Source organism: Ursus arctos, unplaced genomic scaffold, assembly GCF_023065955.2.
Source record: "Ursus arctos isolate Adak ecotype North America unplaced genomic scaffold, UrsArc2.0 scaffold_9, whole genome shotgun sequence".
Lineage (NCBI taxonomy): Eukaryota > Metazoa > Chordata > Mammalia > Carnivora > Ursidae > Ursus > Ursus arctos.
The window spans coordinates 42,180,261-42,204,195 of NW_026623111.1; the positions used below are offsets into that span (position 1 = coordinate 42,180,261).

The 23,935-nt window shown below is 36.9% G+C and overlaps 1 protein-coding gene and 1 non-coding gene across 2 annotated transcripts; one reads left to right on the forward strand and one right to left on the reverse strand.

The window, feature by feature from the left end:
- On the reverse strand, positions 1-23,074 carry PDCL2 (phosducin like 2). Its single transcript, XM_048211732.1, has 6 exons — positions 23,045-23,074; positions 21,906-22,026; positions 21,259-21,349; positions 7,549-7,692; positions 3,374-3,582; positions 1-158 (listed from the first exon to the last, which is right to left on the reverse strand). The coding sequence occupies exons 1-6, from the start codon at positions 23,072-23,074 to the stop codon at positions 1-3; spliced, it is 753 nt and encodes a 250-aa protein (XP_048067689.1).
- Positions 20,797-20,869, forward strand: TRNAK-UUU (transfer RNA lysine (anticodon UUU)). The gene has a single exon. It is a non-coding gene; the product is annotated as a tRNA-Lys (tRNA).
- Positions 23,075-23,935: the final 861 nt, after the last annotated feature.

Here is a 23,935-nt window from a genome sequence, read left to right on the forward strand (position 1 = left end):
CTATTTGGTATCATCATTATCACTGTTGGAACTATTAGTGTCGTCATAAATAGAAGTGTTTCTAATTGAAGACACCATCACATCTACAATGCCCTTTTTGGGGTTTTCTTCTAAATCAGTCTGTATTGCTCCAACTTCTGCTAGTTTCCATTCAAGTTCTGCAATAAATAATCCATAATGAAATCAGATAAAAATCTTGGAAAATGAAAATAACTCCTCATCTACATGAAACAGTAATTGATGCTAATAAAATTAATGTGTAAATGAGGATATACTTAGAACTGAGTAACAATGAAAGTACTACAATATCAAAACACATATTGGGTACAGCAAAGTTATAGGGAGAAATTATAGCTAAAATGTTTATTTTAAATTGACTGAAAATAAGTGACGTAAAGGTTCAAATTAAGAAGCTAGGAAAAGAACAATAAAGTATACCCAAGAAAAGCTGAAAGAGGAATATAATGAAGACTTCACAAGAGTAGAAGAACAAAGTCAGTATAGGTGCTCAACAAAATCAAAAGCTCGTTCTTTGAAGAAACTAACAGACATACCTCAGGCAAAAATGATCACAAAAGGAAAGAAATCAATTCATAAAAATAATTTACAAGGGACATAACCAAGGTAAAGATTCTAATGTGGCTATGAGACTATGAAAAACTTATACCAAGATGTGTGAAAACTTCAATGGGAAAATTTTTAACAAAAATATAAATTACCAAAATATATCTGAGAGAGAAACCAAGAGAATTGAACTGATAATCAAAAACCCCAATCCCTGTAAATTCATTCCTAAGTACTATACGGATGAACAGAACATTTATGAGGCAAATTACAAAACACACTTCCGAGGAAAATTATAAAATATGTTACAAAATGTAATGTATATATCTATGAGGAAAATCACAAAAAACATAAAAGACCAAGATAAATGATGAGATATATCTCATTCATGGATTAGAACATCTACTGTTATTGGATATAAAGTCTCCAACAAATCATCTATAAATATGATTCTAATAATCAACAGGATTTTTCATGTAAGTTGACTAATTCCAACATTTATATGAAATTTTGAAAAAGACTTGCCCTGCTGGAGACAACTAGATTGTTACAAAGCTGTAGTAATAAACACAGTGCTGTATTAATTCAGGGATAGACAAATAGTAGAGACTTCAGAAATAAATTGAAGCATTTTTGGAACCATGAAAAATGACATTAGGAAACATTAAAAACCAGTGGGGAAAACACCTCACATACATTAGGATTGCTGTTATACAAAACATACACATGCAAAGAAAACGACGAGTGTTGGTGAAGATGTGGAGAAATTGGCATTCCTATGCACTGTTGGTGGGAAGATTAGATGGGGCAGACCCTATGCAAAACTGAATGCTGTTTCTCAGAAACTTAAAATAGAATTACTGTATGATCCAGCAATTCTACTTCTAAATATATACCCAAAAGATGGGACTAGAACAGATTAGTTGTACGTCTATGTTCATAGCAGCATAATTCACAAAAGCCAAAAGGTGGAAGCAACCCAAGTGTCCATGGACAGATGAATGGATGAACAAAATGTGGACTAAACCTAAAATGAAATATTATTCAGTCTTACAAAGGAAAGAAACTCTGACAAATGCTATAAAATGAATGAATCTTTAAAGACATTATGCTAAGTGAAATAAGCCAGTCACAAAAGGACAGATACAATATGATACGCTTATATGAGGTATTGAGTGTAGTCAAATTCATGGAGTCGGAAAGTAGAATGGTGGTTGCCAAGACTGGAGGAGAAGGGAATGGGGAGCTATTGTTCAGTGGGTATAGAGTTGCAGTTATGCAAGATGAAAAGAGTTCTAGAGATGGACAGTGGTGATGGTTGCACAACAGTGTGAATGTACTTAATGCCACTGAACTATATACTTTAAAAATGGTTAAATAAATAAGTCCTGGGTGTGTAATGTACAGCATGGTAACTACAGTTAATAATACTGTATTATACATTTTAAAAAATGGTTAAGATAATAAATTTCATGTTATGTGTATTTTACAACAATTTAAAAAACTGTTTAAACATACAAAAACAAAACAAAACCCCCAAAACACGGACCAGATAATACACTATTCATCACAGTGGTTGCCTGTAGGGAGACAGGAAGGGGAATAGGACTAGGAATGAAAATATAGGTAACTTTGGGGCACCTGGGTGGCTCAGCTGTTAAGCGTCTGCCTTCGGCTCAGGTCATGATCCCAGCATCCTGGGATCCAGCCCGCATCGAGCCTTCATCGAGCCCTCATTGAGCCCACACTGAGCCGGCACCGAGCCCCGCATTGGGCTCCCTGCTGGGCAGGAAGCCTGCTTCTCCCTCTCACACTCCCCTTGCTTGTGTTCCCTCTCTTGCTGTCTCTCTCTGTCAAATAAATAAATAAAATCTTAAAAAAAAAAAGAAAGAAAATATAGGTAACTTCAACTATATCTGTAATGTTTATTTGAACAACAAACAAATAGCTCAAGCAAACGTATAAATGTTCACATTTGTTATTTTTGGCACTAATTGATTACACGAACGTTTGCTATATTATTGTTTGTACTCTTATGTATTAATTTCTTAATTAAAAGGATGAGGTTCAATGGCTTTCACATGATGGTGTGAGAAAAATATTTTAATAATACAGATTAAAGCAGTTTCAAGAAATGACTAGATCAAGGATATGGCCTTAGAAATAGGTTAGCAAGTAAAAATTACTAAAGAAGTTAAAATTATGAAGTACTGTGCTATGAAAAAGAAAATAAAGGGAATTTATTAACTGACAAAATCAGATAGTATGTGGATAAGTGAAAAATAAATTGTACAGATAAAATATGCTAGAGAAATTTAGTAGAGAAGAGGAAGAAAAGATTATGAATTGGCCCAAAATCACATAGTGAGAGAAATGGAAACCTAGGAGAACTACAAAAGAATAGGGTAAGGGAGAAAGAATAAAGAATGGTAGGGTATTTCAGGTACAAGGAACGAGCATGAGACAAAGAATAAAGGCACAAATGAATAAGGTGTTCCTGCAGTAGCAGTTGAAGAATAGTTTGGTTGGAGCAGAAACTAGAAAGCATTGAGTAATATGGTTGGATAGGTGGGCTGAAATTTTCAAGCAGAAGATTCTGTATTTTTAACTTATTTCACACAAGGAACCATTGAGGATTTAAGCAAGAAGATGTAATAAGAGTATTATTATAGGAAAATTAATCTGGAGGCATACAAGAAGAGACTAGAAGGGGGTTTTGTTTTATGGAAATAAACTTTCATGATATTTGTTAATCAATGAAAGTTTTCACCTGTGTTTTAAAAAAACATTTAAAAAATAATACCGTTACCTTCTAGCTTGAGATTGATCCCTCCACATTCTATAACGCCAATGAATTTGCCTTCTATCTGACCGTTTTTATAAACAAAAATTGTTGGTAAACAACTGTCATGGTAGTGTTGAATACAGCTATTCACGATGGCTTTAACAAATTTGGTTTCTGGAAACTTCCTTGCTAGGAGACTAAGATGCTGGTTAACCAATAGACACATTGGGATGCTAAAAAGAGAAATAGTACACAATATCTTTAAAAACAGACTACTTATCTCAGTCTAATGAAGTAAGTGAAACATCTCCATGACAAAAATATATCTTTGGATAATCTGGGGTTTTTTTTGGGGGGGGAGGGGTAGAAGGAGAGAATCTTTAAGCAGACTCCCTGCTGAGAGCAGAGCCCAATCCCTTGACCCATAAGATTAAGACCCAGCTGGAAACCAAGATATCAGAAGCTTAATCAACTGAACCACCCAGGTGCCCCTCTTTGGATATTCTTTTAATATAACAGCATATCAACTCTCATCCTCTATTGTTACCTTCAGTAATGATAAACTGCAGAGTCCTCCCATATTTAGTATAAACACAATTACAGCCTGGGAGCGAAGCTTGCTACTGTGGGAATTTGATGCCTAAGGCTAACGACATCTGATTTAACATCAATTTAATCAAGTTAGTTCCCAGTTTATAGGATCCAGGAAAAACAAAACAAGACATGACACTTCTAGGGAATTCTTGGCAGTTCTGAGTTGAAACAAGAGATTCCAACTCTTTCCACTATCTTGGGCTTATTTCCACCTGAGATTATGACATCCAAAGTGTCTTATCTCAAACTTCCTTGAATTTCTTGACTCTAACATACTTCACCCACACTTTTCTTTGACATCCCACTCCATGCAGCCTCCTGTTCCCCATTATCCAGAACTATTCCCCATCATATATTTAAGGGGCACCTGATTGGCTCAGTTGGAGGAGCATGCAACTCTTGATCTTTGGGATCATGAGTTCGAGCCCCATGTTGGGATAGAGATTACTAACAATAAATAAACTTTAAAAAATTGCCTGGAAGTGTAACCAGAGCCTGCAATTCTTTCTGCTCTCTATAATTTGACTCTCAATATACCCACTCCTCAGTAAGTCCGTTTTCTCTACCACTCACTCACAGCCTTATCAAACTGTTTCAGAGCCAGTCCTTCAGTCCTTTACTTTACCCCATATTCATTTCGCATGGGACCTTTCTCTGTTTGTTATTTTGCCCTCTCTATTCCTGTTTTTTTCCATCTTCTCCACTTCCTATATATTTAAGTCACTAAATTTTTTAAAAGTTCCTTACAACTTTGTTTCTCCTTCAAATAACTACTCTCCTGTTCATAGCCCAAATAAAAAGGAAAATAACAATCTCTACGTTCTGTCCACTGCCCTTCTTGAAAGGTTTTCCCTTTTTTTGGCTTTTGTGATAACACCTTTTTTTTTTCCTGGTGCAAAAAATATGGTTTTATTAGAGCACAGGGACAAGATCCGTGGGCAGGAAGAGCTGCTGTGATAATACTTTCTATTAATTTCCTTTTTATTTCTTTGACTTTCTTCTTCTATCTATGACTCAAATGTAGATGTTCTTTGTGATTGTGTCCTGGACCCTCTTTCCCATACTAGACACATTCACTGTGCAATCTTATCCATTCTGATATCAGCACTGATGAACTTCATCTCCCCTCCTCCCTCAAAGAAAAAAAAAAATGTATATCTGTATATATTATACACTCGTTCTGTACGTTCTTAGTTTGGCACTCGGGCCAAAAATCTCCCTTTTCTTTACAGCATCTAGTCAGTAATCAAATCATGTTGCTTCTACTTCCTTATCTCATACCTAACCTCTCCTCTTTTTCTCGATTACCTTACTCTTCTGCTTTCTTATCTGAGCTTCATCAGATTATCCTAAGCGATCTGTTTCCAGTCTTGGTTTCCCAAATTCATCCTTGACCCTGCTGGTAAAGGGAGCTCAGCATGAAAATCTCACTACGTCACAAATGCCCTGCCCTCAAGCTTAAAATCCTTCCGTGGCTCCTCACTGACTTCAGGTTCAAGTCTGGGCTCCTCAGTGTAGCTTTCAAGGCTCTCTGTGATCTCTCCAGCATTCTTCTCTGCCTGCTACCATATTACGCAAAGCCCTCCAAAGCAAGAGGCCGTCTTATTTCTGTATCTTTCTTCAAGCTGTATACTCCATCTAACACTCCCCATTCATCCTGTCTACTTCCTCTTTGGGGAATCTCACTTTTTGAGGCCGAGGCCAAGACCAAGAATTACATACTCTATAGAAAGTTCCATACTTCCTTCCTCCAAGGATAAAACTCACTACTCCCTCTTCAGTGCCTGCTTGTACTAAGTATAACCCGGATGTCCCCAGACCTTACTAGCATTTACAAATTGGCTTTACCAGATAAGTGGTACAGGAAAAATGGGAAATGATTCTTTTTAAGGCTTTAAACACCTCAAAAATTAATTACCAAGCATTTTAGCTACAATAACAGAAATGTCTTCTTTAATGGGACATGGTGTCCTTTCAAAATTTGTGTGAGGAACTAGTGAGCTGGTAAACAGCGGGGCTCTAATTTGCATAAATTATTTTGTGCAGAGTTTCTGTGAGGACCTAAAGAGAGAAGAAATTTTTTATTCAGAGAACGAGATGAAGACAATGAGGAAACTGGCACGGCTTCTGTTCCTGGACTGGCTTGGAGCCCAGGCAGAGTAGCTGGGACCTAATACTAGAGAGATTTGTGAAACTCTGGGCGCTCGCAGTGTCTCTGTGGCACAGAGTTGGGGAAAAGTCCACTCTATGCAATTATACCAGGCTGGTAAGGTCTGGGGACATTTGGGCTATACTTAGTACAAGTAGGCACTATAAATTAACTGTTTGGGGAGCATAGGGGAGTACAAGGGAATTGTTCTGTTAAAAGAGACTTAAAAGACATGATATATCCAAATGCACTGCATAACCTTTGACTGGATCCTTTGTCAGTTATTATAAATTTTGGAATTATTACTAATTTTGTTAGGTGAGAAAACAGTATTATGGTTATAAGAAAAATGCCCTTGTATTTTGAGGATGCATGCTGAAATACTCAGAAATAAAGGTTTATGCTGTGTATAATTTACTTTGAAATGATTCTACAAATATATACACATGCACACACCTACATACAAATAAAAACACACAAAAGTGGCAAAATGTTCACTATTGAATCTACCCGGCTGCCATTTAGGGTGTTCATTTGATCATTCTTTCTACTTTTCTGCATGTTTGAAATTTTCCATAATAAGTTAAAAAAAATTAACTGCCTAAGAGTGTTCTTTTTCTTTTTTTTTTTTTTTCTTTTTAAAGTTTATTTATTTAAGTAATCTCTACACCCAACTCGGGGCTCAAACTCATAACCCCGATATCAAGAGTTGAATGCTCTTCTGACTAAGACAGCCAGGCACCCTGAAAGAATGCTATTCTTCAAAAAGTGTGACAAGTTCTTTAAATTAGACATGAAAACATAATAAAATACCTAAATCCCTGAAGCCAATTGCTCGCTACACATATGTATGTATACGTTAAAAAGAAAGCCACAAGGTCCAAGGTGGAGTCACTTGCCCCCAGGACAGCAGAGACTTAATTACAGTTTCAACCTCTCCAGGAGTGATATTTTAAACCAATCGATCTGGAATTTTCTGGTCAGTACCAAATGAGGTAATCTGTTACATGAGCTCTACATTCCCCAAAGGAAGATGAGGTGATCCATCTAATAAGAACCCCCCCCTGGAGTTTCCCCTAAGAGGTGACCTTGCCTGAAATAATCCTTTCTTTTCTTTTACTAATAACTTCCTGTCCCACCCTCCTTGCTATAAAAACATTCCATTTTGAACAACTCCTTTGGAACGCCCCTCTACCTGCTGCATAGGATGCTGCCTGATTCATTAATCACTTAATAAAAACCAATTAGATCTTCAAATTTACTTGGCTGGATTCTGTTTTTTATATTTATATGTTTATATATTATATATGTTATATGTATGTGTATATATATATATATATGTTTTCTTTTCTTGAGTAGTCTTTGTTATATGCTTTATAAAACGTCAAAACCAGACATAAATATCTTAAAACATTAGTAGTATATTAACATTTTACAAAAATGCTATGGTAATTACCTTGATCTATATAAATGAATTATAACTGATACATCTTTTTCTGCATTTGTGACTTCATTCACGTACTGATTTCCAGAAATTTCTCTTAATTCCCCAAATTTTTGTTTTTTCCTAAGAGCTTTCCATTCCTGTAACCGCTTTTCTCTAATTAAAAAAATGAAATGAGAAAAGAAAATTGTCATAGTCTTCAGGTCATCCCTGTATATAGTAACAATTTAGGGCCATGAATGTAATGCTAGTACATATCAAACACTTTAAAGAATGATAGAAAAACTATTAATGGTCTTATAATGCCAATTTCTCTTTTCTTTTCTTTCTTTTTCTTTTTTAAGATTTTATTTATTTATTAGAGAGAGAGCACAAGCTGGGGGGAAAGGCAGAAGGAGAAGGAGAAGCAGGCTCCCTGCTGAGCAGGGACCCTGGGATCATGACAGGAGCCAAAGGCAGACACTTAACCAACTGAGCCACCCAGGGGCCCCCCACTCTCTCTTTTCATATGGGCATTTGTGTTACAGATATTGCAAAGAATAAGGAGTTAGCTATTGACTTTTAAATTTGTTTTTATTTAAGACTAGGTCTTAATCATAACTATAGAGAATTTATTTAGACATTGAGTTACTAAGACTTAGTTTTAGTTACTTCGTTACTTAGCTTAGATACTTAGACTTACTAAGGAATATACATAATAATAACATTTATTGAGTGCTTACTATGTTGCCAAGCACTGTTTTAAGTGCGTTACATTAACTAACTGAACTTCATCAAGTTAGTACTATTATTATCCAGTTTACGTGCTCTTAACAATCATGCTAAGCTGACCTTCAGTCCAAAGCCTTTGCAAATATGTGTAATTACTTGTTATAAATTTATTGCAGGAAGAGAAGTGGTAGAGAAGAGTGATTACTCTAAGGTCAGACTAAACTGGGTTTAAATGCCAGCTCACACTTGGGAGCAGCATGAATTCAGACAAGTGATTTAATCTCTCTAAGCTTCAGTTCCCCAACTGTGAGTGGAAATAATATTAATACCTACTTGCATAAGATCAACATGTTGGGGATTAAAGGAGATATTACATGTAGATTTCTTAGGATGGTGCCTAGTACACAATGAGCGTTCAATAAATGTTACCTAGTTATTCATCCATAGAGAACTTTGAAACTTTGTTAAACAACTCAAAATTGGCATGTTTTGATTTAGCTGTTGAATGCTTGGATTCATGAAGCAAATTCAAATGGTTTCTAACACATCTGCAAGTTTCTTAATAGTTAACTGAGTCTATATCTCTAAGTTATCTGGGAGTACATGCTCCATTCTTTCTCTGCATATTAACTATATTTTCTTATTTTCTGCATAATTAAAAAAATTTTAAGTAATCTCTATGGCCAACACGGGGCTCAAACTCAACCCCAAGATCAAGAGTCACGTGCCCTACTGACTGAGCCAGCCAGGCCCCCTGTTTTCTTATTTTCTGTATTGATGTTCTGGCATCTGGGACCTTACTGATCCTGGACAGACTGCCTCTCCTAGGACTAGGTAATTTCTAAAGGTAGCAAATAACCACTGCAGAGCACATTGCTTAAAAGCAAACCAACCAATCCAGAGCCCAGTCCCTCAACCACCTCCTTTATTGGCCTGAGTCTCACTATTCCTACTCCCTAACCATTCCTGCACCAGGAATCAGACGACTGGGGACAGCTCCTACAGCCCAGAGCCTGCCAAAATTACGTGAACTAGCCCATCCTAAATCTGCTCACCCTGCATAGCTTGCCTTTTCCACGGAAATCGCAATGAAGAGTTGTGTCCATACTGTCACCTCACTTCTGCCGCTTAGTCAACCCTGGTGCTTTTTTCTATGGCCCTGCATTGCTGGGCATGCCCGCTACTCTTGAGAACAGAGTAGTAACCTGTCTTTGCAATGGCAATGATCTCCCGTTCTGTTGGCATGACCATACCCGAATAAACACAAAATCCTGGGCATATTTTAGAACACTCTGTCCTTATTTCATGTATTAGAAACAGGTCAGGTAAAATCACTCACTTTACATAACCAGTAAGCCAAGCAAAATGAAGACTAGAGGAGAACGCCAAGAATAGGAATCCAAATCTAGCGCCTTTTCACAACTTTCAAACTGAGGTCCTTCAAGTTTCCCTCTATTGATCCAGATATTCAGAACTTACGGTTACTCCAAAAATTGTTCCGGAGCCCTGTTTTGTTTACTCTGAGTACTTGTCATCACTATCATTAATTCCTCCAATTCGACCTAACCACCTCACCAGCTATACCTACCAAAAATTTCAAAACGTTTTTGTTCCAGTGATGGTACCACACCCTACTTAATAGTGTGACTGTCAACTACTTCTCTTCGTCCTCTACTCCTGCACTTTCTCATTTTTCTTTGTTATTTCAGTGGACTGGGCAGGGAGAGTCACAAACACTCGAGTTAGTTTTGCCATCAGAAAGGGACATAGTGTTCAATGGCCAGCATTTTTCACCTAGCAATCATTATCAATTGGGATTCAGTCACAAAACCAGAAAGCCCTCCAGCTATTTTAAACAGGCTTAATCTAGGAGATTAAGTGTTTTATATACTTGATGTAAAGATGAAGACTCTAGGCTGAGCTACCAGGAATGACTCCCAAAACAACATTGAAAACTGGCCTGCCACGGGAATAACTTTCTCTGCTGCAATCCAGAAACGGGGGAATCTGGAACTACTGTTTCAATGTGTCCCCCTAACAGCCTACACTGGGGATCAGAAAGCCACTGTAGCAGCTATTGTCCATAGGGACCATCCCCTTTGCAAAGCCTGGAAGAAAATACTTGCAGAAGACACATCGGATGAAGAACTATTACCCAAAATATACAAAGAACTCTAAAACCTCAACAATAAGAAAACAAACTACCTTATTTGAAAATGGGCCAAAGACTTTAACAGACAACTCACCAAAGAATATACTGATGACAAGTAAGCATATAAGATGCTCTCCGTCTATGTCGTCAGGGAGATGCAAAGGGAAACAAGAGACAACTACGCGTCTATTACAAGGGCCAAAATTCAGAACACTGACACCAAATGATTGAGAGGATGTGGAGTAACAGGAACTCTCATTCATTGCCAGTGGGAATACAAAATGTACACCTTTTGGGAGACAGTTTGGAGGTTTCTTATATAATTAAATATACTCTTACCATATGATTCAGCTATCACGCTCGTTGGTATCTACCCAAAGGAGTGAAAACTATGTCTACACAAAAACCTGCACACAGGTGTTTATAGCAGCTCTAATATTATTTATCATTGCCAAAACTTGGAAGCAATCAAGATGTCTTTCAGTAAGTGAATGAATAAACCGTGGTATATCCACATAACATAGTATTAGTCCGTGCTAAAAAGAAATGAGCTGTCAAGCCATGAAAAGACACAGAGGAACCTTAAATGCATATTACTAAGTGAAAGAAACCAATCTGAGAAGGCTGCATGCTCTATGGCCCCAATTATATAACAATCTGTAAAAGGCAAGACTACAGAGACAATAGAGAGCTCAGTGGTTGCAAGGGATTGGCGGGAGAGGAGGAGGCTGGCAAATAGACAGACCCTAGAGAATTTTTAGAGCAGTGAAAATACTTTGTATGATACCATAATAATGGGTACATGTCATTATGCATTTGTCCAAGCTCACAGAAAATACCACACTAAGGGTAAACTTAGTAAAAAATGTACACTCTGGACTTTGGGTGATTATGATGTATTGATGTGGGCTCATCAACTATAGGAAATCTATCACTCTGGTGGGAGATGTTGATAATGGAGGAGACTATGCATGTGCCAGGGCAGGAGGTATATTGGAAATCTCTGCACCTTCTACTCAGTTTTGCTATGAACGTAAAACTGCTTACTCCTCAGGGCGCCTGGGTGGCTCAGTCCTTGGGTGTCTGCCTTCAGCTCAAGTCATGATCTCCGGGTCCTGGGATGGAGCCCCACATCGGGCTTCCTGCTCACTGGGGAGCCTGCTTCTCCCTCTCCCTCTGCCTGCCGCTCCCCCTGCTTGCACAATCCCTCTCTCTGTCAAACAAATAAATAAATGATAAAATCTTTTTTTAAAAAGTCTTAAAATTTTTTGTTATTTTGTTTTGGCTTTAAATGAGGAACTTGCTTTATTTAAACCACCACTATCAGGATGACAACAGAATTGTCCCTTGTTAATAACAACTTTTGAAAGACTACGGGTTCGTTGTTCCTTAGATCCCAAGTAACAACAGAGATACGAAAGTAATGCCATAAACTGGTAGCAATTAGAGTTGGGCTTTTGATATGGAATATGCAAGTGAAAGACCGTCCATATATAATCTCTCTCTTTAATCTCTGTGGCAGAGATTCGTTGGGTGGCCATTGGGACAGCTTCCTCTTCCCGGGCTCATGGGAAGACTACATTTGCCAGCTTCCCTTGTAATTAGATTAGGCCCAGGAGCCTGGATTATGGCCAACAGAACAAGAGTGAAAGTGATATGTGCATTTCTGTGACTCACCCCTGAAATGTTCTATGCTATCACTCACACTATCTCCCTAGTCCTCAAGCCTGGAGGGAAAGGATTCGACATGATGAAGAGAACCTAATGAAAAGAGCCCAAATCCCCAGTCATCCGCTGGAGGAGAGCTGCTCGGGAGAGCTGGAGGACACGCACCCTCCTGAGTGAGGAACTGTCCCGCCTGAAACCACCGCGATTCTGTAGTTGCTGTTACAGCAGCATTCATCATCTCGATAAATTCTGCTGACACAAATGATTACATCAGGATTGCTATCCTTGAACAATCCTTGAATGAACAATTATTCACTCTATGTGATTATTTTAATACACTGCTTTATTTGCCAATATGGTATTTAAGGTTTTGGCATCTATGTTTCAAAAGTGAGACTGGTCGAAAGCGATGTTTTTCAAGTGAAGGCATGTGGACAGCCTGTACGAGAATCACTCAGCTACAGCAGGTTCCACAGATGGGCATTTTCCTAGGATCCAACCCAAATTCACTGAATATTTACCTCTTGGTGCTGGTCTCAGGAATGAACATTTTTAAACTTTATATTATGGATACTTAGTAACATATACAAAGGTAAAGAGACCCCCAGATGTATGAACGGCCAATCTTCTTGCATTTCTACCCCCACTGACTTCCCATCTCAAGGGCTATTCTGAAGCAAATATAAGACATCATGTATTTTCATCTGTAAATATTTCATTGCATATCTCCAAAAGATGAGGATACTTTAAAAACTTTAACTCACATGGCATAATCACAACAAAAACAATAATATATTATTGTTATATATTGTTATATATTATTGTTATATATTACATTATAATCTTATATTATTGTTATATATTATATATAGTTATATATATTGTGTATATATATATATATATAGTACATTGTATATATAATCCTTAATATATTCAGGTATTATTCAAATAATCCTATTCTAAAATACATAAAATATTCATACAATTTATCATGTTAACCATTTTTGAGTGTTCAGTGGCATTGAGTACTGTATCCACTTTTAAAAGTTTATTTATTCAAATGAGGATCCAAATTATATTTATAAAAATGGTTGTTATATCTCTTAAATCTCATTTAATCTACAGATTCCTTTCCATCTATTTTTTCCCTAGCAATTTCGTTGTTGGAGGAAACCAGACTGCTTGTCCAAGGTTTCCCACAGTCTGCATTTTGCTGGATGCATTATCAAAAAGTCAATTCGCATGAGAAATATACATTTTTATTAACAATGTTGGGTGGTTATTTTGACCAACCAACCTAAGAATCATAAGTCTTATTTCCTGTCTTATGAGCCTTGTCTGATTGTGACAGTCAGGGTTATATTATCGATTAATATAACAATGTTTTATGCAATAGATTAGTAAGCTTTCCATCTTTATAAAAACATAAGAGATTATCTGTGCCTTGAAAATACAGAAAAATCAGCTAGAGAACAAATTTTAGGAAGCAGTCTGTCTTCTCTCTTATGCTTTTCTATCCCATATTGAGTAAATTTTGGCAATTTATATTTTCATCAAAAAATCATATTTTTAAATGATGCATATAATCATATATCAAATATTCTCTTGGTCTGACATCTTTCATTTAGTATAATGCTTTTGAATTTCATCAAAGTTATTCTATGTATCAGTAGTTTGCTTTCTATTCTCACAGAGTAGTATTCCATTTCATGAATATACTACAATTTGTTTCTTTATTCACTTCTCATGTATTCATCATATCGATGAACTTTTAGGTTGTTTTGTTTTTAGCTGTTATGAATATTCATGTACAGTTCTTTGTTATTGACATATATCTTCAATTCTCTCAGGAATGTGATTGCTGGTTTATATGTTAAATGTATACATAACTTAGTAAGAAACTGCCAAACTGTTTTCCAGAGTGGTTATGTGAAGATTTCAGTTCCTCCATGATCTTTACATTTTAATTTTAATATAATTCATATATTAGCATGCCTTGAAGATATTGTGAGTTCAATTCCAGACCATCTCAATAAAGTGAATATCACAATAGAGTGAGTCAAATGAATTTTTTGGTTTCCCAGTGTGTATAAAAGTTATGTTTACACTATGCTGTAGTCTGTTAGGAGTGCAATAGCATTATGTCTAAAAACAACAATGTAGGGCGCCTGGGTGGCTCAGTGAGTTAAATGTCTGCCTTCGGTTCAGGTCATGATCCCAGGGTCCTGGGATGGAGCCCCGCATCAGGCTCCCTGTGCAGGGGGGAGCCTGCCTCTTCCTCTCCCTCAGCTGCTCCCCCTGCTTGTACTCACTCACTCTCTCTCTTTCTCTGTCAAATAAACAAATTAATAAACAAAATCTTTAAAAAAAATCTCAAGCCTATCTTAAAAAACAAATAAAAACAACAATGTACATACCTTCATAAAATACAAATAAATAGCAAATAAGGAAATACTTTATTGCAAAAAAAATGCTAACCATCACTGAGCTTTCAGAGAGTCATACTCACTGATCACAGATCACCATAACAAGCTTAATAATAATAAAAAAGCTTGAAATATTGTGAGGATTACAAAAATGTGACAGTCCTGAAGTGAGCAAATGCTTTAGAAAAATGGCACCAAAGCCTTGCTCAAGGCAGGGTTGCCACAAACTTCCAGTTTGTAAAAAGCACAATATCTACAAAATGCAATAAAGGGAAGTGAGGCATGCCTGCACAATAAAATTCAACTACTTAAAGTTTACAAGTTAGTGATTTTTAAAAAATATTGATTACTAATTGATTTTAGAGAGCAAGAAAGAGAAAGCTCAAGCAGGGGAAGGGGCAGAGGGAGAGGAAGACGGAGATGGAGAAGCCAACTCCCTGCTGAGCGCAGAGCAGAGCCCCAAGTGGGGCTCCCTCTTACGACCCTGAGACCATGATCTGAGACAAAGTCAAGAGTCAGATGCTCAACGGACTGAGCCACCCAGGCGCCCCCAATTCAGTGATTTTTAAAATATTCAGAAAGTTGTGCATCCATTATCACTAATTCTAGAATATTTTTACTGCCCCAAAGAAATCCAGTCTACAGTTATTCCCTATTCCCTCATCATAGACCCTAGTAGTTAATAATCTACTTTCTGTCTTTACAGATTTTCCTGTCCTGGGGCATTTCGTATAAATGGAATCATATAAAATGTGGCCTCTGTCACTGGTTACTTTCACTTAGCATAGTATTTTCGAGGTTCAATCATGTTGTAGCATAGATCAGTACCACCATTCTTTACATGGCTGAATAAAATTCCATCGTATGGATACACCGCACTTTGTCTTTCTACTACCCAGTTAGTTGATGGACATTCGAGTTCTTTGTACTTTTTGACTATTATAAATAATGCTGCTATGAACGTTCATGTACATGTATGTGTTCTGTATCTATCTATCCCAGAGTAATTTCTGGATCATATGGTAATTCTATGTTTAACATTTGAGGAAATCCGGACTGTTTTTCAAAGCAGTGCACCATTTTACATTCCCACCAGCAATGTCTGAGGGTTCCAATTTTTCCACGTGCTCACCAACTCTGTCTTCTATTATAACCAGCCTAGTGAGAATGAAGTGGTATCTCACGGTTTTGATTTGCATTTCCCTAATGACTAATTAAGTCGATCATCTTTTCATGTTCTTATTTTCCATTTGCATATCTGCTTTGGAGAAATGTCTATTCAAGTCTTCTACATGTTTTTAAATTGTGTTGTCTTTTGTTGTTGAGTTCTAGGAATTCTTTATATATTCTGGTTAGTAATCCCATATCATATAGACAATTTGCAAAGATTTTCTCCCATTCTGTGGGTTATCTTTTCACTCTCTTAATAGTGTCCTTTGCACAAAAGTTTTAAATTTTTATAAAGTCCAGCTTATCTATTTTTTTCTTTTTTTGCCTGTGCTTTTGGTGTCATTTCCAAGAAATCATTGCCAAATCCAATGTCATGGACATTCCTCCCCCTCCATGTTTTCTTCAAAGAGTTTTATGGTTTTAATTCTTTTTTTTTTTTTAAGATTTTATTTATTTATTTGACAGTGAGAGACAGCCAGTGAGAGAGGGAACACAAGCAGGGGGAGTGGGAGAGGGAAAAGCAGGCTTCCCAGCGGAGCAGGGAGCCCAATGCAGGGCTCGATTCCAGGACCCTGGGATCATGCCCTGGGCTGAAGGCAGATGCTTAAGGACTGAGCCACCCAGGCACCCCATATAGTTCTAATTCTTACATTTAGGTCTTTGATCCACTTTATTTTTTGTTTATGATATAAAGTAGGAGTCCAACTTTATTCTTCTACATGTAGAAATCCAGTTTTCCCAGTACCATTTGTTGAAAAGATCGAATGGTTTTGGCACCTTGTTGAAAATCATTTGACTATATATATATATATGTGAGGATTTCTTTCTAGGCTTCCTATTCTATTCTATTGGTCTGTAAGTCTATCCTTATGTCACTGCTACATTGTTTTGATTACTGTCACTTTGTAATAAGTTTTAAAATCATGAAGTTTGAGTCCTCCAACTTTGTTCTTTCTCAAGATTTCTTTGGTTTTCAGGACATGGATTATGTTTCTTTGTTTTCATTTTGCCAATTTCCGCTCGTAATTGGAGATCAATTGGATTAATCTAAAATACACTTAAACCATGCAGTGTTAAGTGCCTGACATGAAGCTTCTGATCGTTGAGGCATCCATTTCAAAAGATATCCATCTTGAAAAATATATTGCCAGCTGTATGACACAGCTACTAGCAAAATAACCAGATAAGGAATTAGGCTGCCCCCACCCTCGAAGATCCCTTGTTCAGACTTAACTTCTGCCATTTAACTCTTTTTTGTGTTTTTTATGTGCTTTTTTCCGGTAATTCTCCCATCACTGTTTTGTTTTGTTTTGTTTTGTTTTTGTATTTAGTTGGTTTTTATAATGTGCCATTTTAATTTGCTTCTTTTCTTTCCTTTTTTTTTTCTTTATTCTTTTAGTTTTTTCTTAGTGGTTACCTTAAGGATTAAAATTACTATCTTATAATGACCTACCGTGAATAATACCAACTTAGTTTCAATACCACACAAACACTCTGCTGGTATACACCTCCATCCTTCCCCTTTTATACTGTTATTATTACAGACTACATTGTTATATATTGTCTGTCCATTAACATCAACTTATAATTGTTGTTTTATATATTTGCCTTTTAAATCATACAGGTAAAAACAGAGTTAAGAACCAAAGTTGAGTAGTTCTTTTATATTTACTTATGTAGTTATCTTTACCTATCTTACTTACTTCTTCAGAAGGCTTTGAGTTACTGTCTAGTGCCCATTAATTTCAGCAGGAAGGACCCCTTTAGCTAATTTTTTAGGGCCATTCTAGTAGTAACAAACTCACTTAGCTTTTACCTAGGAATATCTTCATTTCTCCTTCATTCTTCTAGCATAGTTTTGACAAATGAATAATTCTCGGTTGACAGGTGTGTGTGTGTGTGTGTGTGTGTGTGTGTGTGTGTGTGTGGTGGTGGTGGTGGTGGTGGTGGTTTGCAGCACTTGAAATACATCAACTCACTGCCTTCTGGTCTCCAAGATTCCTGATGAGAAATTGACGGACAGTTTTTATAAGTCCCTTGTATGTGACAAGTCGCTTCTCTCTCACTGATTTCGAGTTTCTGTTTTTATTTTTTTTTAAGTTGATTATGATGTGTCTTTGGGTGGGTCTCTTTCAGTTTATCCTACCTGAAATTCATTGAGCATCTTGGATTTATAGATTTATAGTCTCTTCTCAAATTTGGGATGCTTTCAGACATTATTTCTTCCAATATTCTCTCTGCTCCTTTCTCTTTTCGTCTGCTGAGATTCTTACGCTCTATAAGTTGGCTCACTTAGTGTAGGATAAGGCCAATTAGGCTCTGTTCACTTTTCTTCATTCTTTTATCCTTCTGGTCCTCAGACTCAATATTTCAATTGTCTTATCTTCAAATTTGCTGATTTTTTTCTTCAGCTTGTTCAAATCTGCTTCTGAAGCCCTCATATATATTTCACTTCAATTTTTACTGTACTTTTTAGTTTCAGAATATCTTTTTCATTCTTTTTTATAATTTCTATCTCTTTATTGTTATTCTCACTTTGTTCGTATGATCCTGTCTTTGTCCATGTCTTCCTTTAGCTCTTCAAGCAACTTTAACTTAGCTGGCTTAACATCTTTGTCTAATAACTCTGACATCTGGGCTTCCTCAGGTATATTTTGTATCGATTTATTTCATTCCTTGAATGGGCCATATTTTTCTGTTTCTTTGTATGTCTTGTGATTTTTTTGTTGAAAAGAACACTGGATTCTTATAATGTGGTAACTCTAGAAAGCAGATCCCCGCCTCCTATGATTTCTTTTATTATTGTATGGTGCATCTGTGCCAGAGATCAGCCTGAGATAAAAGCATTAAGGTTGTCTCAGGTCTCCTCTGAGCTTTCATTTTCCCAGGGCTTTCTAAATTCCTTCATTCATATGGTAGTTCTTGAATCTCCAAAAAAGAAGCAAACAAACTAACAGATGTGGCTCCTTTAAATCCTCTGGAAGCCACCTGAGCCACTGAAAGTTGACACCATGGCAACCACTCTTTGTGCCTATACCTCCACATTCAGAAGCAACAACTCATAATCAGAACACACAACCTGGATATTGAGGACAAAGTCTTTATTGTCCACTCTGGCTCCAGCACGCTGTGCCAGAAACACAGGTTGCTGTCCAAACAGTTGCCTACCATGGGGCTGGGGATAAGGGATGGATAGCTATTACCACACTGAGGACTGACATCTACCAATATTAACTACAACTTACCAGCTAAACTTTATCTTAGAAGCTGCAAGCGTTCAAATAGACTCCGGAAATCCAAAGCTGTTGCTTGAGACAGTCTCTACCAGTATAATAGTTATCTAGGTGGACATATGGATTCCTGGAGCTTTCTACTCTGCCATCTTTCCTGATGTCAACCTGATCAGCTGTTTTCTGAAAGTCTCTCAACCTTGGGTTTCTCTCATGTATTTTTATAATTTGACAGAGATTATGAATTATCGGCAAGGATACTACAGAGGTAATATGTCCTCCTCAGTGCATCCTATCAGGGGTTACTGGATGTCAACATACGTTATTGGTCTCGTTAACCTTGGTCACTTCCATAAGATGGGATCTGCCAAAACTCTACACTGTAGACTTACTATTTCCTCGTAATTACTAAATATTTGGGGGGATATATGATTATGAAAATATCCTGCTTCTGTTTAAACTTCCCCACTCATTTCAGCATCTGTCAGCAGAGCTGGCCCATGGGGGATTATTATTTGGTGTTCTGATGGTGATTTTTCTTTCCCTTTTTTTTTTTTTTTTTTTGCTTTAAGATTTTATTTATTAATTTGAGAGTGAGAGAGAGAGTGAACACGAGCTGGGGGGAGGGGCAGAGGGAGAGAGAAAGAGAAGCAGGCTCCCCTGTGAGCAGAGAGCCTGAGGTGAGGCTCAATCCCAGGACCCTGACTCAGATCATGACCTGAGCCAAAAGCAGACACTTAACCAGCTGAGCCACCCAGGTACCCTGATGGTGATTCTTCTTTTTTCCTCATTCCATCTAACACATATATTGGAATTTTCAGGAGGAAGAGGTGTTATTTTCTCTGATTTTGTTCATGTATTAAGTTATTTATTTACATCACTAGGGACTCCTGGATATTTATTTTCTCATCCAGTATTATGATTATTTATTTTGCTGTTCAAGTTGTTCCAACTCTGGCCATTCTCCAATCTTTAGTTTGGCTCCTATACCTTTAAAACACATTTTTTCTTTAGTACTTCTTTACTTTCTGGTACCACAAGATGCTCCAAACTCATATTGTACTTTCCCAATTCACACAGTGTTCTCCAAGGAGCACTGGTTCCTGTTATTAAAGAATAAGCATCATAAAACAAGAGCTAAGAGCTAGGTGTACTCATTGCTACCAGACTATTGCTGCTTCTAACCCTATTCACTGTTGTTGGTGTGTTGTTTTTTTTTTTTTTTTCATTTTCATGTTAAAACAAAGCATTCTTGGGGCCGATCCCACTTGATTAGGATGTACTGTTCTTCTTTTTTAATTGCTGAACCTAACTTGCTAATACTTTGTTTAAAAATTTTGTGCTTATGTTCATAAGAGATATTTTTGTGACATTCTGTTTTTAAAATTTCTTTATCTGGCTTCAGTATCAGGATAAGTTGGGAGATATATGCACCTTTTCTAATTTTTGAAAGAGTTTGTCTATGACTGGTACATAATTATTTATTAAATGATAGACATTATCTTAGAAGGAAAACTGTGGCTCTTATTTGTCTTTTATTGATATTTTCCACTTTACTTATATGTAACTTGATGAAGTTTCACCGTGTATTATTGGATAGTTTTTACTTTTTTTTTTTTTAAAGATTTTATTTATTTATTCGACAGAGATAGAGACAGCCAGCGAGAGAGGGAACACAAGCAGGGGGAGTGGGAAAGGAAGAAGCAGGCTCCCAGTGGAGGAGCCTGATGTGGGGCTCGATCCCATAACGCTGGGATCACGCCCTGAGCCGAAGGCAGACGCTTAACCTCTGTGCCACCCAGGCGCCCCGGATAGTTTTTTACTTAAGCAAAGGAAAAATATTCAAGAAAAAAATTTTCATCTTATATAAAGTGAGTTGGTTTTAAAAGGTTCTTAAAGGGGCACCTGGCTGGCTCAGTTGGTAGAGCATGTGACTTTTGGTCTCAGGGTTGTGAGTTCAAGCCTCATGTTGGGTGTAGAGCTTACTTAAAACAAACAAACAAACAAACAAACAAACAAAAAACTAAAATGTTCCTGGGGCGCCTGTGTGGCTCAGTCAGTTAAGCATCTGCCTTTGGCTCAGGTCATCATCCCCAGGTCCTTGGATTAAGGACCCCCCATCAGGCTCCCTGCTCAGTGAGGAGTCTGTGTCTCCCTCTTCCTCTGCCCTTCCCCCTGCTCATGCTTGCGTGCTCTCTCTCTCAAATAAATGAATAAAATCTTTAAAAAAACTAAAATGTTCTTAAAAACTAGTTTTGTTCTTTTAAAAATCTATTCTGTAGGAAAAAATAGCGCTTTTTTTGTTTCATTCTTATAATACTTCTCCATTCAAAAACTCATAAGTTGCCCAGATAAATCACTGTACCTATATATTTCAATAGCTCTCATATCTTCTTCATCAAATTCATCTTCAGCTTCCTTCAGCTGTGCAAGAGTCATCTTTTCATATGGTTTAACTAAAACAAAATAAATTTTAGATAACTGAATTATTTAAAAACAATTTTTAAATACATGGCTAGAAAAAAACAATATATAGGTAAATGGAGATAAAGAATATCTTTAATGTTCCAGGTTCTCCAGTATATAAATCTATTTTGTGGCTGACTGATTCAGGTTTGTTTAAAGTGTGAGTTTCCCTCCAAGTTCACAGAACTATCAAGCTACATTTAAAGTAGATGTGAACATCAATTAGACCTGATTAATTTAGATTCCCCAAGTACCTGAAAATCTTGACAAATGAAACAAACTATATAAATGATCAAAATAGAAGATAATCACGAGGTAGAGCAATATGGCAGAGAAAAGGCTCACTAGATTAGATACCAGGACATTTCAGCTCTGCTACTAACTAGCTTGTGACATTTGACACATCAATTAAAAATTTTACGTGTCAGCATCCTAATTTCAAAAATATGGGTGGGATTTCTAATGTCCTTTCTCCCTCTAAGTTTATGAAATAAATTTTCACTATCATTATCTCCTTCATCCAGCCCACTAAATGCATAACTGTACCCATTGCTTCTTTCTGTAAACGTAAAACCATTTCTTCAATTTCATCTTTTGGCTCTTCTTTTGGAGGAAGAATGCCAAAATCTCTTAAAATTTCATTCCATTCTGTATCTTCATTTGGATCCTATTAAAAAAATAGAAAATCTATTAACATAGTTATGCATTTTAATATGTGTATGTGAAATTGATATATAGCATTTTCGACTATGCAATTGTTCATGAGCTCTATGATAACTAGATAATTAGTTTCAAAGACTAGAAGAAAGGCCTACTTTTTCCTCACTTCCCAGCACTAGTGGTATATATACTTCAATAAATAGGATACATCTTCTACCCTCAAAGTTACCCTGAGATGTTTAATAAAAAATCAATTTGGAACACATATATCAAATATTAATGAAGTAAACTCATAAATCATGGAAAATTCTCTGATGACTATAGAGGCCAAAACCAATTCACATCATGCACAAATACTGTTTTGTTTTTCTACATAGGAATTTAAGACCTCCACGTGAACATGCATCTCTTTTCCAACTGTACAGCTTCAAGGGCTCCTACTCCCAGGCTAAATGTTAGAAGAGGCTAGGACTCAGGGCGTGATCCCGGCGTTCTGGGATCGAGTCCCACATCAGGCTCCTCCGCTGGGAGCCTGCTTCTTCCTCTCCCACTCCCCCTCCTGTGTTCCCTCTCTCGCTGGCTGTCTCTCTGTCACATAAATAAATAAAATCTTAAAAAAAGAAGAGGCTAGGAATTTTTCCATAGTTTAAATTCTGTCTAATCGTAGTTTCTTTCTGTGAAAGTTAATCTTTTCCTTGTAACTTAGACTTTGATATTTTATTTGCCACTTTTCCAGAGGTTGTAATATATTAACTCTTTTCTTTCTAGTCTGCTGTCCATTTTCTCTGATATTTCCAGAAAAAGAGAGAACTTTATATACATGAAGGAATACTGTGGCAAAGTATTTCATGACCTTGAATGAGCTCCACATTCTGGTATTCACATCACATCATAGCTTCCTCTCCTTGATTATGGGTGGGAACTGTGATATGCTTCTAACCAAAGGAACATGGCAAAGATGAAGAAATGTCATTTCTGTGATTATACTCCATGTTATAACTCCATCTTGCCAGCATGCTTCTCACCTGGCTGGCTTTGATAAAGCAAGCCGCCATATTGTGAGGTGCCGTATGGAGAGAACTATGTGACTATGCATACCCCAAAATCAGCTAGACATTGAGGTCCGTAGTCAAATAGCCCCAAAAGAACTGAATTCTGCCAAATACCATGTAAGCGAACTTAGAAGTGGATCCTTCCTCTGTTGTGCCTTCAAATGAGACCCTAGCTTTGGCTGACCCCAGCCACCAAGTTTGTGGTGATTTTTCATGTAAAAATAAATCACAAATACAAGTATCATCTTATTTGTCCTCTTCATTTTATTCTTTGGCCGAAGTTTTGTTTTTCTATCTACTCTTTGTCTTTTACTGGTCTCTCCATGAGATCTTCCAATCCCTATTCTGTCTATATGTCACACAACAATAAAAAAAATCAGCATCAGTAGGAGTTCTGCACTTGGTAATGGTAGACTCAGTAATTTGAATCAAGCCTTTTGCTGAGAACATCTAGTAAAATTTGAAAGCACTGGAGAATCAACAAGGCAGTGAAGAGCATTATCAGGAGAAGATCTTAGAGGAGAAAGAGACCTAGTGAGGAGTTCTGTGTTTGGGGCCATTCCCCTTGGACCAACTACTAATTCTGGAAGAGGCCAAGAAGCTGAGAAATTGAATAAAGGCTCACAGATTTGAGCACAGTGACCAAAGAGAGAAATTGTTAACAATATGATAACTAGGAGATCATCATATATTTGGAATTTAAGAAAACACTTTCTAAATAACTCATGGGTCAGAGAAAAAATCACAATGGGAATTAAAAAGCATTAGGAATTGAATGATAACAATAAAGCCACATATCAAAAATATGTGCACTGCAACTAAAGCAGTTCATAAAAGAAATTTTATACCCTTAATTTGATATTT

What these genes read in the sequence shown, in the direction of transcription:
- PDCL2 (XM_048211732.1), bottom strand. Translation starts at nt 23,074, where the DNA reads ATGGCGGCTTGCTTTATCAAAGCCAGCCAG. An exon ending in TTTACAGAAAGAAGCAATGG is followed by an intron (nt 21,350 to 21,905) that starts GTACAGTTATGC and finishes ATTTTGTTTTAG; the next exon opens with TTAAACCATATGAAAAGATG. An exon ending in ATTCATTTATATAGATCAAG is followed by an intron (nt 3,583 to 7,548) that starts GTAATTACCATA and finishes TTCTCTTTTTAG; the next exon opens with CATCCCAATGTGTCTATTGG.